We start from the raw sequence: 16,058 nt of genomic DNA on the forward strand, positions 1-16,058 counted from the left end.
AGGCATCGTCAGTGTTTAGTGTGACCTCACATGTGTGACACATTTTGAGCAGAATGCAGTAAAAAGACTAACTTCTTTAAAATTAGAAATGAGGATTTAATTTTATTTATAGATTTAAGAGATCATGCAGTTTCCTGCTACTGCTCAAGTGGAAGGGGAGTTTACCCTAAAAACTTGACACATCCGTTTACATTTTTATACAGTTTTTAATGCTACATACACATTTTCTGGATATATTCTATTAAAGAGACAGAGAAACGATAATATATCATCACTATAACATTGCAAAAACAACACATCTAATTCTGGCATGGTGGCTTAAGACTTTTGCAAAATTTCTTTATTTCTATAACGGACTGCAACAGAGCTCTGGTCAGTCAAATTTACTGAACAAAAGATGCTGCTTGCTTTTAAGTGGTTTAAGTAGACTTGCATATGACCCAACAGAAATAAAACAATGGAGCCAATATTCTATGTTGCTTCATAAAAACCTATATAATGCTACATTTAAAGAGCATTTTTCTGCTTCTGAGCACATCACAGTCCTTGCAGTTGCATGCAACATCTCTCTACTTAGGTGGGCAGTGTGAATGCTGCTTTCCAGTAATGCAATTCAATGTAAAACCGGTCTAAAGCATCTGCAAACACAACAGCAATTACATTTTATTGTGAACAAAAAATGGTAAAAAGCCACTTGGTTATGAGGCAGCTGGTCAGTAACATCTTTCATATGATTGTGACAGTCAGCAACATTCTTCCAACTACTTTCATCCTAGTAAATCCCACATGTGCAAATGTGCTTCACAGTGTTATCACTGTCCTGCCAATGAGTCCAAGATGGTGTGTTAGATGTGCTGTCCCTCCTGCTTCTCTGTGGTGATGTTGAGGGCCAGCATATCCCAACCCAATTGAACCCATTGGCTTTCTTCTCTTCATGCTGCTCTGTCGACTGTACACAGATACCTACATTATAACATCAAACAGCTGAAACAGCGCCACTTGAAAAACAAATGCTTCATTTTTGGGTTGAGGATATGTCCTTCTCTTTGGAGTCTAGCAGTATGAGCTTCACATCGATGTTTGATGAAATGGAAGAAAAGAGAGTGAGTCAGCACCACCTGGTGGTGATGATAAGCTTATCCACAAAGTCGTCAAATGCATAAAGATAAGGGTTGAATCCCTTTATTTCACAGCTGCATGCTGCATATGTCATGTGATTAAAGGCAGGGGATCTGAATTTGAAAAATACAAAAACTAAAAATACATTAAAGCCAATGTTACAAATCTTTGACATGCCCAAGACTGTGAAAAAGGTTTTAAAAAATCCATCCACAATCACTTTTATATTGAAAATGGGTCATTTTGTGTTTTTCCCCCAAATCAGTGATGAACTTGGCAATTAAATAGTTAAAGTCATGAAATGTTTGTAAAGATTTGGTGGTTTTGATCAGGACTGAGGTTGATCAACAGATTTATGCAAAAATTGGGAAAAAATATTAATCTGATACATTTTTACAGCCGTTTAATTTAGTGGATGTTTTCATAACATTTTTACATTTGCCCACAGTGTATTGTTGAGTGTTTGAAAAATTTCCACTTGCTGTAACAGAGAAAGATGTGGCCAAATTAAGACTAAAAAAGACCCTAATGAATGAAAATACCCCCAACGACACATAAGGGATATATTTCTTTTATTTCAAATAAAACAGTATCACATCTTTTAGTATGTGTAGCATCCTGCCAATTTTTTTACAGTGACAAATCTAGTCTTATGAGTTTTTTGCCTTTCTAAACCTTGAACATGGAGATGTGTCAATCGGGGGCTCAGAAAGCTCTCGGATTTAATCAAAAATATCTTTATTTGATGAACAAAGGTCTTACGGGTGTGGAACCACATAAGAGTGAGTAATTAATGACAAGTTTTTCATTCTTGAGTTAACTCTTATAAAGAATAATTTTTGACATACTACATTACATTTTAATTGAACTGAATATATTTTATCAGGGGAACGTTATCATCTTTATTTAAGGTTTTAATTTAATTTAATTCTGTTTGATGCATTTAAATTTTTACAAAAAAAATAAAAATAATAAATTTGCATTCAAACACTTTCCCCTCAGTAATACAACTACAGACCCCCAAGGATCCCCGGACCCCGTGAAAGACCCGTGGAAGACCCATGCTCCATGCTAATATCAATTTGCTTTATTCTCTGCTCCGGTTTGGCCTAATGTTCATACTCTGGTTCTGCCTTTGCATGCCTATCTACCTGATTGCCTCTGCTTCTCCATTTAGATTTCACAAAATATTTAATCTCTGTAACGGCATTGTGAAGTTATAGCTGCAGTCACTAACATTATGCTTATATCACCACTATAGGGGTTATTCGATCTACGTCATCAATGTTCGCTGCGGCCATATTGTTGACGTAGAACTGTCAGTCTGTCAATTGACAAGCGAGGCAGCGTGGGTATTATGCATGGTATTATCGGTGTCATTTTTTTAAAACCGCGCAATGGTGTGTGGTGTAAAACACGGATGTTCTAACAACAGCAAAAAGAACACCGGAATTAGTTTTTATGCGATACCGACTGTCAGGAAACATGAAAGGAAGGAGACAGATGAGTTGAACCAGCGAAGGAGAGACTCCCAACTGCAAAGTCTGTCCCCATCATTTTACCACAGGTAACGTTAGGGATATATGCCTCACAGCAAAGTCTGTCCCCATCATTTGATCACATATGGTTAGCTGTAAGCAGTGGCTGAAACTGCTCTTTCAAATAAGCTGCCATAAATTGAGACTGTTATTAAATTAGTATTAATAACGAACATAATAATAGGTCTGGCATTGATACTAGGTAGGGAATTAAGGGCCGTTCACATTATAACGATAACTATAAAAAATATAGTTTTGAAAATCGTTTTATATTAAACAGAATAGCGGAGCTCACACCAAAACTATAACGATACAGATACAATGAACGACATCATTGGGATCACTTTCTGAGCGATTTTCCCACCTGATGAAGGATAAACCATTGATAGCATTAAAATCTATTTGAACTTCAAGTGCACGAACACTTAAAATGACAGTGAAGCTCATTGCTGAGGTCTATAACATTAGATTACCTCCAGTTGCTGTGAAAATTGACTACGTAATGCTTTTTAATCTATTACATTAACTAACTGTTATGCCAAAAGGTAAGAGATTACACAAACTAGATTCACTGTTTAGATGTACGCGAAACGCAGCGTGTTGAGGACATCTGCAAAAGTTTTTATTACAAGCAATATTAAAGGCAAGTGATTTGCGCGAGTGCCGTGAGCGAATTAGCATAAACGTATGTCACGCCCAGGGGCTGGCTGTGCTTTGACTAAAGCCACGCCCCTTCTCAACTTCCACCTCGAGGAGGTCCCCAAAAGCCAACCCAATGACCAGACAACAACGAGAGCAGGTAAAATTTAAAACAATCTTTATTTATTAAATATTTAAAAAGAATGGGGAATTGGGGAAAGGGCAATTTAAAACTAAATGTTCCTCTGACTCTTCCCTCCAGGGGGTCTGTAGTGCTTGGCCAGACAGGGGCAAGGGGCAGCGGAGATGTAAACCCCCGTAAGCCGGGGAAAGGGAACGTCAGGCTCCGACCTGGTCCCTGCTAGCCGTGGCGCCCTCCTTCTTCCTGGAGGCAGAATAAATATTTGTAAGACTGGTGAATGGACTCTTCACTGCTTGCGTACCTTTTTCCGTTCGTGTCCCCTGGTGTTCACTTCCTCTCTTTCTCTCTCCACAGACAGCAGCTGGGACACAAGACACAGTTAATTCAACTTGACTCTCTCACCTCTTCGCTGCATACAGCCTACGGTAAGTATGAGGTTTGTTCGGTTCGTTTCCTCTGGCGTTCACTTTCTCTCTTTCTCTCTCCACAGACAGCAGCTGGGACACAAGACACAGTTAATTTCACTTGGCTCTCTCACCTCTTCGCTGCATAAAGCCTACGGTAAGTATGAGGTTTGTTCGGTTCGTTTTCTCTGGCGTTCACTTTCTCTCTCTCCACAGACAGCAGCTGGGACACAAGACACAGTTAATTCCACTTGGCTCTCTCACCTCTTTGCTGCATACAGCCTACGGTAAGTATGAAGTTTGGTCGGTTCGTTTCTCTGGCGTTCACTTTCTCTCCTTCTCTCTCCACAGACAACAGCTGGATGCGGTGCCCTCCTGTTCGAATTTAAGCCACAGTCCTGGGGGGTTATTTAGTTGCACAAGGTAAGCACGGCGGACTTACGATACTTGCAATTTGATCAGGTGGGACATGCAGTTTTCCATATAACGTCGGGGGCGGACCCTCTCGACGAGCGTGTTGGTCACAGAGGGGTGTACTCGTCGCACCGTCACACCAAGGCCGAGCGCTGCCCTCTCACGTCACCGTTAGGCGATCTTCCACCGGACAGGGGCGCCCTTTTGTAGGGACCTCGGGACAGGCGGGATTTCCTACACCACGTTCTCTGCAGCAGTAAGTATTTCGTAGAATCAGAATATCCACAATAGCATTCTCTAGTTGTACTCACGTATCCACTAGTTTCCCAGCTTTTCACCGCCGCTCTTCACGACCCCCAAATGCCTCGACGGGACTCGTTTCAGGGCACCACTCCGTCGCTCGTAGCTAGAAGCACACTCACACGTACAGTATAATAGGGTTTCACCAGGGCCGACAGTCTCTTCGTTCTCCCAGACAAAGTGTATGAAGGTGAGGTTTGTCTGACAAGACACACACAGCAATACACAGCAGAATACACAGCACCACGCTATAGTGAAAGTTTCCGCAGCACAAAGACTCACCCACCACAATCGTGTACACACAAAGGACGCCCGTCTTTGCCCACTTTGCCCGAGTCCGATTAGCGATGGATCTCGCGGCCTTAGTGGTGGTCTCGTCACTGTGGCTGGCTTCGACCAAAGAATCTCCTCGGCTCACCCACCACGCTTCCCTAGGGGTAGGGCCGCTCTCCTTTTCCCGGAGGGGTTTACTAGAAGACAGGTTAGTAAATACACAGTGGCTGTTCAGCAATACGGTTACTCACTCGTCAATTCAAAGTGTTTTTCTCTCTCCTTTTTCTCCGTTCCCTTCGACCAGCAACATCAATACTGCAACAGTACGTCTCTTCCAAACACTTCTATAACTTCTCCACAGTTAGTACTCACACAACTCCGTTTCTTCTCCTCTTAATGTGTCTTCAATTGCATTGTTTACGTTCGTCTTTCAACCTTTAAGGTTTGCACTTACTTCTAAAGTCTGTTACAATTTGAGAGAGAGAATCCGACCGCCGCCAGTAGCGCGTCGAGTGAACCTACACAATGCCAACAGTCACAACGCCCAACAGTCACAAAGAGCACACCAACTGTGATTAAAGTTGATCTTAAATACCGTTTGGTTTGGCGCATCCTCCAATCGCCGACCGCTGTTCTTAACTAGACACAGCTGTGCTCAATTTGCAGATTTTCCTTCTCTCCGGTGTTCTCTCTTTCCGGTCCGGGTGGAACACTTCCGGGCGGAACCAAAATTCCCAACTTTTGGTTCCGCCCCTAAAGATCGTCACCTTGTGACATGTATTGTTTGGTGATGTGGACGCTAATATAGTTATCGTTATAATGTGAACGGCCCTTCAGTGCTTGTATGATGAATGCGGATACTGTATGAACGATATAGTTATAAATATCCGGATAAGTTACGGCTGGCAATAAGGACGGATCTTTACTTAAGGCTACTGGGTCTATTTGATATGGTTCCACAATAATCAAGCTCATCTTCTCTTAATACGGACGAGATGAAGCCATTAGGCTACTCCTCCCCTCGACTCAAATCTACGTACGGCTAGGGGCAGGACAGATGTCATGTCAACAAGATGGCCGCGGTTAGTGACTTCCGGTGTTTGCGAATAAGCCCTATATCGCTTGACATTTGCTGCAAAAGCCTGCTGTCGCACTGGCAAATCAGAATCAAGTTATTACAGTGTGTGGACTTCATGCACAGATTATTCGGCATATGTTCGAAAACAATTGCAGAGCGAGCGCTCTTCCACGACAGCTATTTATTTAAACCTGCTGACAAAATCTTAAAAGTCTCTGAACATTATAACTAAGAAATGAAAAAAAGCCAAGCACTTGTGGCAAAAAAACGTAAAATGTTTGAAAAGCAAGATTATTTTCCCCCGGACCACTGGCAAAGAGTAGTTTAAAGTAGCCTGTGCTAAAGCCCCTATAATTCAAAATAAAGGAAATGGATTTTTTTATTCATTTAAGCGTGCTGATGTTTAATATTTCATGCAAAACAAACAAATACGCTGTGAAAATAATATACCCCAATTCGCTTTATAAGGTCTTAATAAATCTTATTCGTTCTTAGATCACCTACAGCATACCAGCAAGACCTGTTTTGGTGCTTGTTGGCTGGTTACCACCAGCATAATTCCCATGCTGGTTTGGTGCTGGTTTAGCTGGTGGTCATCATTTAAAACCTGTCTATCAGCTAGAATTCTGACCCTCAAAGACCTGTTAATCTGACTTTAAAATGTCCACCTCCACTCCATTTATTACCCTAAAATAGATGGACCTGTTTGAGGTTGTTAGCTGCATAAAGACACCTGTCCACCCCATACAATCAGTAAGAATCCAACTACTAACATGGCCAAGACCAAAGAGCTCTCCAAAGACACTAGAAACAAAATTGTACACCTACACAAGGCTGGAAAGGGCTACGGGGAAATTGCCAAGCAGCTTGGTGAAAAAAGGTCCACTGTTGGAGCAATCATTAGAAAATGGAAGAAGCTAAACATGACTGTCAATCTCCCTCAGACTGGGGCTCCATGCAAGATCTCACCTCGTGGGGTCTCACTGATCCTAAGAAAGGTGAGAAATCAGCCCAGAACTACACAGGAGGAGCTGGTCAATGACCTGAAAAGAGCTGGGACCACTGTTTCCCAGACGTCATGGTTTGAAATCATGCATGGCCAGAGGTGGAAAAAGTACTAAAACATTGTACTCAAGTAAAAGTAAAGTTACTTTAATAATATTTTACTTAAGTAAAAGTAAAGTTACTTGTCTAAAAATCTACCCAAGTAAAAGTAAAAAGTAAGTCATTTTAACTTTACTCAGAGTAAAAGTTACTTTTTTTACAGCGGGAAGAGGTGGAGGATACTAGTATAGTTCAAAAACGACGAGGGAATATACATCTCAAACTAGTTGTTTTTAATTGTAGGAACATCTTTACAATTAAAGTGCAATAACAAAAAGTTAATAAAATAAAAAGCTTTTTTAAAGTAAGAAACATTTATGAAATTGTTTAATGATTTTTACATGTGAGTTATGCACTTTTGAAGGTGGTCAGCAGCTTGTAAATACAATCACTGTAAGGTTGTAATTGATGTATTGCTGGTAACATACATTATTTTATTAAACTATATATCTAGTTTAAATGAGCATATAATGAGATGAGTGCCATGTCTATATACATTTGACACCTGATGACCTTTATTCTTCTCTCTCTCTCTCTCTCTCTCTCTCTCTCTCTCTCTCTCGTGCTCTCTCTCTCTCTTTGCAATGTCTAATGACCTGCGCATTCGAGGACGTTTTGAAGTTATGTTTGACTTGACGCGAAGCTGCTAGACCTCGGAAGATAATGCGCATGGTATTAAAAACGCGTCGTGCAATTTCGTACTTAAGAGCATGAATCCTACCTTTCATAGAAATGAAACACCCGCTTCGCGTCAGTGGAAAGTGGTCGCTTAAATATGACCAGGGGTTTCTTTCATAAGATTTGAACTGAGGCGGGTCTGCATTAGCGCGAGCCTGTCTCGTCCGTCTCCATGGTTCTTTTTGCGCGTTCCCCCGGGCCCCGCCCATTTACATCCGTTGCGCGTCTTTATCACCTTGCTTTTTAAAATATTTTTTTACTCAGTAACGGATATGATTTAAAATGTAGCGAAGTACAATACTTTAAATAAAACATACTTAAGTAAAAGTAAAAGTACAGATTTTAAAAACTACTCAAAAAAGTAAAAATACACAAAAAAACTACTCAATTACAGTAACGTGAGTAAATGTAATTCGTTACTTTCCACCTCTGCCCCTGCTTAAACCAGCACATGTCCAGGCCGTCTTAAGTTTGCCAATGACCATTTGGATGATCCAGAGGAGTCATGGGAGAAAGTCATGTGGTCAGATGAGACCAAAATAGAACGTTTTGGTCATAATTCCACTAAATGTGTTTGGCGTGTTAGTTTGGATGAAGAAGAATGATGAGTACCATCTGTAAAACTACAGGAAACGTCTGACCTCTGTAATTGCAAACAAAGGCTACTGTACCAAATATTAACATTGATTTTCTCAGGTGTTCAAAGTCTTATTTGCAGCTGTATCATACAAATAAGTAGTTTAAAAAATCATACATTGTGATTTCTGGATTTTTTTTTAGATTATGTCTCTCACAGTGGACATGCACCTACGATGACAATTTCAGACCCCTCCATGATTTATAAGTGGGAGAACTTGCAAAATAGCAGGGTGTTCAAATACTTATTTTCCTCACTGTAGTCCTATAAAATAGTGTTTTCTTTTTTCATGTAAAGCTGGTTTGAAACAATGAAACATTGTAAAAAAGCACTATATACACAAATTTGATTAAATGATCACCCAAAGCCTTCTGTTCTACACACATGAACCAGAATGTTTCTGTGAAGACAGACCATTTATAATACCTTCAAAGCCACAACTTTTGGGGGGTTGAATTAGCCCTGTGTCATCTAAATATGAGCGATTCATTTGCCTTCATTTGACACCAATCACAGACAAACTCACAGGTCAACTTAAATGTGTCCAGAAATAACCAGCATGAGAATCCTTGAACTGTCCTCCTCATAATTGACATGATATCAGTGATATGAGATATTCATGTTAAAATGAAATCATATTTTAATAAACCAACTAAAAATATTAGTACACAAAAGGCCAAAGAGAGGTAAATAGATGACCAAAAAGAAAATATATCTTAGTGTGTAATTACCATACATACACAGTTTATGCTTACCATACATAAACACAATATGGATAAAAAAGTCTAACAACATTACTACATTTTTGTCACAATATCAACTTGTGAACCTAAAGCAAACAAATCTCATTGAGACGTGAAAACACTTTTCATGTAGTGGGGCTGCGATTCTCACAGAAGAACACATCGGGGAAAGTGGCGGGGCGCCTTCTTCACCTCCGGCCCCAAAACAGTGGTACTGTCACTGGGTGCATCCTCCTCAATATCCTTATTAAGGCAACTTTCTGTGTCTTCAGGGTCCTCACTGCATTCACTAACCTCACTTCCATTGGTGTCCACTGAGCTACTGCGGTCCTTTTTACTACACTTTTTTACGTCCACTTTGTCTTGGTATGGTGAAGGCTGAGGTTCATTCAGAGAACTTGAACCCTTTTTCCTTTTCACTGGATATTGAGACAGAAACAAAACATGTTTACATTATGATTATAACGTTATACGGGTTTTTTCCCGGACAGGGATTAGTCTTAGCCAGAACTACACTGAAAAAAATGATTCATTGAATTTAATCCATTTTTTTTAAAGGTAAGTGGTTGCAATCAATCCATTCAAGCTACATTTAAACAAAAAAGATTAGTAAAGTAAAATAAAATATAAAACTTTTGTTTAAATGTAGCTTAAATAAATTGATTGCAACCACTTACCTTAAAAAATTGATTAAATTCAATGAATCATTTTTTTTTCAGTGTAGGCATTAGTTTAATTATGAAATATAACTAGTTTTAACGAACATGCCTTACTAAAAACATTACTTGTGTGCATTTTGAGGTAAAAACAAAGGGTTGTGATGTATTTTAAGATATGTCAGTTCAAGTTGTTTTCAGTTTGGACCGCTCTTACATTTATTGGGGAAACCACCCCATAGTGTTCATCATTTAAGACAAGAGTAATCCATCAATATGCAGCATATGATTTTTTTTCTTTTAACCCTTTGCCTAAAATATTTACATTGCTCAGGTGAGGCCTCACCACCATTTCCCTCGTCGTCACTCCCCGATAAACTTCTTTCTGGACAACCCCCATCTAAGGAAGGATTTACATTTACATTACAAAAGCTCTTAAGGTTAAAAAATGCAGATACCCTAAGGCAAGAGGAAAAACCAAAGAGAATTCAAGAGAAAATACAGATAATCACAAAGTGAAATACAGAACACCACTGCCAGCCTATCACACAGTCTTACCTTTACCTTTCTTGGTCTTCTTTGCATTTGAATTTGTGATCTTTCCTTTGATGTCCTCCTCCTGGTCTTCATCACTGGAAGCTTTACCGTCTTTCTTTAGTTTTTCTCTTGATGAATACCCATTATCTGTCTTGTTTCTAGGTGAAGATCTTGATGTTTCATGTTCCTGACATGATGTCTCGTCTTTATCTTCTTCATTTCCATTTATTCTCCTGCCTGTGGCTGGAGTCAATCTCCCAGGACTTTCTGACCTATTATCCTCCTCGACATTCTCATGTTCTTCATTCTCTTTAGAGTTTGATGATTTTTTTCATTGTTTTTGGGCCACCAGGGATTTCTTGAGAGTTTTGATCCTCCTGATTATTACTTAAGTGGACTCTGTTAGTTTTCTCATTACAAACGACACCTTCCTGAGCAGCAAGCTCCTCTTTGGAAGTTTGATGACTGTTCCCTTTCTGGTTGTCAGTGGACTGAGCTGCACTTTGTGACTGGTTTGGGTCCTTTCTTTTACGGTACCAACCTTTAGATGGGGCATAGCACCACTCCCACTCTTCTTCCTCAGCTCTTCTGGCTTCCTCTTGCCTTTCTTTCTCTCTCATTATTTCCTCTTCATCAACTTCTAGAGTCCACAAAGAGTTCTTTTTTGATTTTTTGCTCTTTCGTCCTTCTCCATCTGTGCCTAGGTCTGAAATATAAGCGTCTGTCTCCTGCTGCTTCATCCTACGGCTCCTTCTTTCCTTTTGCATGTCATCAGAACAACCTTCAGCTTCATCTTTTTTGAATTTGTCATCATCTTCTGTCTGCACTTTGTTGATAATTGTATTGACCTGCTCTGTAAGTTGATCACTGACTGTGTAGGTGACATCACTCACGGCTGAGGACAAATCGTCCACGGCACTAGAGACGGTGGTTGAGACGGAGTCCAGGAGGGAACTGACTGAAGGAAGGCTCTGTTGGAAGTTCTTGAAAAATGCCATTGCTTTGTCCTTTGTGATGTGTGTCTGCTAACTAAGTGCAAATTCTGTTGAAGAGTCAGCTTTAATGTTACATTTGATCATTTCTCTGTAACATTAATTTCATAAAAACATCCTTTGTAACAAACACACATAAACATATAAATGTGTTTTAAAACCTAGCAAGCTGACTAGTTGCTGGGTAAATACTGAACAGAACACACCGCTGTGTTTAACATTAGCCATTGCTTTGTTGTTGTTGTTAAGCAACCATGGGTTGTAATAACCGAGCAGTTGGGTCGAAACAACCTAGCATTGGATACATTTTTAAACCAGCTGTGCACTATGAAAAAGGATGTATTCATTTTGTACACATTTTTGTGTCATGCTATTTAACACAAACTCACTACCCTGTCATGTTGTTAGTAACCAAAAAAGTCACTCATCTTTGACATACCCAAGACTGTGAAAAGGGTAAAAAATCCAGTCCCACAATTACTTTTTATAGTGAAAGTCTGTCATTTTGTGTGTTTTTCCCTAAATCGCTTAGACCACTTATTAACTTGGCAATTTAAGAGTTAAAATCATGGAATTTATTGTTAACATTTGGTAGTTTTGATCAGTACTGAGGTTGATTAACACAAAAAATTGGAAAAATATTTATCTGGTAATTTTTTTAAGCAGTTTAATTTAGTGTCATTTTTTGTCCACAGGGTAGGCTACACGGAAGGGTAGTAAATTTACCCACAGTATATTGTTGAGTTTTTGAAAAATTTAAAAGCATTTTCTTAAATAAAAAAATACTCGTCACTACATTTGCTCAAAATCATTCCATTTGCTGAAACAGAAAAAGTTATGACCAAATTAAGCCAAATTAAAAAATCACATAAGGATTAAAAAAAAAATCACAAAAATACAATGTTTCATTGAAGTAAAACAATTGAAAGTGAGGGGGGGACATTACATAACAAAATATATGTTTTTCTCGAATATACATGGATTATGGCAAGATGTTGTCCATTTATAACTTCCAGTTTTTACAGAAGAATAAATATGAAGAAACAAAAAGCCCAAATCCACTTAATCATTCATCACAGTGGATAAAACCAAAAACTGTAGTTGTGATGTTCAGCAGAAGATTGTTAAGCTACACAAAGTAGAAAGCAGCATTAAGGGAATAGTTAAACCATAAACATCTCTTTCCACAATCAAAAAACTGGGCCTTAAGCACAAAATCAAGGTTCTTCCACGGCTATTCAAGTTTCCTGACCTGAACCACACAAAAATGACTGAAGAGGAGAGAGCAGCACCATATGAAGAGTCTGGAGAAAATCTGTATAGAGGAATAATCTAAAATCACCTGCCATGAATTCTTCAACCTCATCAGACATAATAAAAGAAGACTCAGAGCTGGTGTCCTTGTAAGTGGAGGTAGCAAAAGGATTAAATGTAGGGGTGCCAATAATTGTGTCTAACGTCTATTTGAGAAAAAAAATGTATGATGTAACCCCCCCCCCACCATTTTCAAATATTTTCATGAATGAAACATTGGATTTTTGTGATTTAAAAAAAAAGAGAAAAAAGAGAAACAATGCTTTTTTTACAGCATTCTTTGCTTATATTTACCAAGGGTGCCAGTATTGCCACAACTTTGTCATTTTGTGTTGATTTTGTGTTAAAATAAATAAAAGTGATTACAACACAATTTGTGTTTAAAGTAACAAGAAATGTGTTTCTCCAATAATAACTCAGAGATGTGTTTAGTTTGGGACAACACATTATGGGCTTTACACCCGGGGCAATGCAGCAAAATGAGTGACGCAAGTGTCTTTTGCTAGTTTCAACCCTGCGCAATTATCATTTTCACGTTTAGCGCCACGTTGTTTATATAGCAAATGCATTTGCGCCCACTTTTGCGCCCATGGGCGTTCTGGTCTGAAAACGAGGTGTGTTCAGGTGCATTGTTGGCGCGTTGCTATTTTGAGGCAACTAAAATAGACTACACCATTGACCAACAAAAACCTGGTCTAAAGTCTAAAGTCAATGGCACCATATTGTTTTTGTTATTTAATGAGCGCGTTAGTTATATGTGCCTATAAACGGGAAGACAACACAAGTTTGATTATCACATACATGAATGCGCAGCAGCACAAAAATGCTTTTAAATATGAAAAAATAAAGGATTGAAATGTAAAAGATTATTATTGAGTCTCTTGGACATAAATGAGGACCGATTATGAGACGTTAGAAGGCGCAAAGAGCTGCGTCACCTGTAGCCTGGTAAGTAAATAAATGCTTTGCTTTAAACAAATCTATTTGAATTTGTTTTTAAATGCTACCCTACAGAATTATTGTATATGATGACTCTGTACCTGTGGATATGGTGAGATGAGAAACATTTTAAGTATTGCTTTGTAAAATCCCATGGCGCTGTTCTAGTGCTGAAACCCTTCGGTTCTCTGCACGTTTGTAAATTCTTTATCTCTTGTTTTAGAGTACAAACCTTTTCTTGCATATTTGCAAATTAATTAATGAGATTACAATGATTATGTAGGATATCAATACATTTACAGCAATTAAAAGTCTTCTATTTGTACTTCTATGACTGAAAGAAAACAGCTTTTAAAGGTTTTAATAATAAAAAAAAATTCAATAAAAATAAAAAAACACATTTTTTATCATTATTCTTAAACTGGGGGTTGGCTTCCTCTGCGTAGTAGTTCAGTTTACAAAGTCCGTCATCTAACTAGGGATTAGACATAGCGCCAGCGCAACTGGCTTTTAAAGGGGATGAGAGATAAGACTCACATTGGTTTATTGCACGTTACGCCCAAAACACACCATTACTCATTATGAAATATGAACAACCCTTTTCGACCGTACGCTCGGTGCACAAACCATTTTTCACGTTGTTAAATTACCAAAAGTGGGTTCGAAGACGCCCATTTATACCGTGCACCGTGTGCTTTAGACAATGCGCTTAGATCGTTAAAATAGCGCCCAATGTGTGTTGTCCCCCCCAAAAAAACACTGATTGTGTTGTTTTTAACACATTCATTTTTAGAGTGTTTGTTCTTTCCAATATTTACCCAGCCTAGGTAAACAGCCCAGCATTTTTAAGAGTGCACTATCCAAATGGCTGAGAATATAACACGTTGGAGACAGGCAAAAGATCATTTAAAATACTTACGCTCTTTAAAGCACAACTTTGTCTATTCAGATCTACTCACAGTCACATATGAGGTAAATAGTGTTTTTCATGTTAACCTCATAAGAGATGGTGATCTAGCAATCTTAACAATTCTTCAGCGCACATAAATTTTTTTATAAAATAACACATTTTAGGAAAACCTAAGAATGACCAATAGTGCATTGTCAGGATTAAGGTTTAAAACTGTACCTTTTCTGTCACTAAGGTGGTGCCCTACGGTTCAGTTTTGTACCTTTACAGGTATACAACACATAAGACAATGTTGTACCTTTACTGTACACAATAGGTACACAATATGTCCTTAGGGTATAATATTGTACTCCAAAAGGTTTTTAATGTGATGTATACCCATGAAGGTACAAAAATGAATCTTTAAGGGTACCCCCCCAGTGACAGAAATAGTACAGTTTTAAACCTTTTTCCTGACAGTGTAGTGTCCATCAATCATTAGGGTAGCAGTGAGCAGTGGTCTAATGGCTAGAGAGTCGGGCTTGTAACCCGAGAGTAGCCGTGTTCATGACTTGCCGTGCATGTGTTCACTATTCACTGAACGGGCAGAGGCCACATTACAAGTATGGGTTACCATAGATTTGTCATTACTTGACTTTCTCTAATCAGAGAGAACTATATGCTTTAAACAAGCTTGCATATAAGACATTATTAATATCCAATGCAAGCTTTTATATTTTTTAAGTATTTAGAAAACGTATGTAAAAAGTATGTAAAATCTTTACCTTGCAAACCAGGTAGCAGATCACTACTTGGGCTCTCAAATGGCAGCTTACTGTGAGGTAACTAAAAGATTTCAGTCATGCCCATGAAGACAGCAATACAGAACAGAATGCCTTGTAGCTCGGGGGATACTGTGAAACACAAAGAAAAAAAACGATTCTATTAAATCTGATCTATTGATGCTCTGTGAACTTTGAACAATGAAAGCAACCAACCAATCAACAAAAGATTCATATGCACATATAGCAGTATATGCAAACAACATATATGCAATGTTGTTTGGTCATGAGCAACTGCACGACTGTCAGCTTTGCCACAGAAGTAAAAACAACAAAATACGGACTGTGGATATGAAGTCATTACCGCCATTGTTTACAAATACGACACTGAGCTTGTTGCGCGGCAGTTTAGAGGTAACTTCCGCTTATCTTCTCTGGTAAAAAGACTGAACTTCACTGCGCGTGCGAACAGCACATTTTGTATTTACTGGTAAATTCATTCTGGTAAATTCATGGTAACCGAAATTACCATGCGAAAGAGGCTACTGTGAACGTGGTGGCACAAATCAAAGATGTGTTTACTATAATGTCTCAACAACAGAGTGAGATTGGTGGCTCAGTAACATGTCTTATTGGCTTTAAAGCGTCAAGTCCAGGATACCCTCCTTATACATTAAAGACGTCATTTTTAAATGCACGCTTAGCTACCGGTGCTCGTACACTGCGCTTCTCCTCTGTCATGCGCTCCAGTCGGGAACTTAAGGGTATAAACAGACACGGCGGTGCTTCATTACAAATGCGTGGACACATCTTGTTCATTGTATTACAATATCTGCGCTTTGCAATATCCTGCCACACTGGCCCGTTAATCAATAGAATA

At 38.9% G+C, this 16,058-nt stretch overlaps 1 protein-coding gene across 1 annotated transcript; it reads right to left on the minus strand.

The window, feature by feature from the left end:
* Positions 1-845: 845 nt before the first annotated feature.
* syt14b (synaptotagmin XIVb) lies at positions 846-15,420 on the minus strand. Its single transcript, XM_073855444.1, is given in 11 exon segments — positions 846-911; positions 913-1,053; positions 4,426-4,504; positions 4,621-4,757; positions 4,843-5,026; positions 8,666-8,752; positions 9,221-9,488; positions 10,051-10,125; positions 10,284-10,590; positions 10,592-11,304; positions 15,182-15,420. Coding segments are annotated over 10 exon segments (2,013 nt in total). The 5' UTR covers positions 11,261-11,304; positions 15,182-15,420.
* Between the last annotated feature and the right edge of the window lie 638 nt (positions 15,421-16,058).

Source organism: Misgurnus anguillicaudatus, chromosome 18 (assembly GCF_027580225.2).
Source record: "Misgurnus anguillicaudatus chromosome 18, ASM2758022v2, whole genome shotgun sequence".
Lineage (NCBI taxonomy): Eukaryota > Metazoa > Chordata > Actinopteri > Cypriniformes > Cobitidae > Misgurnus > Misgurnus anguillicaudatus.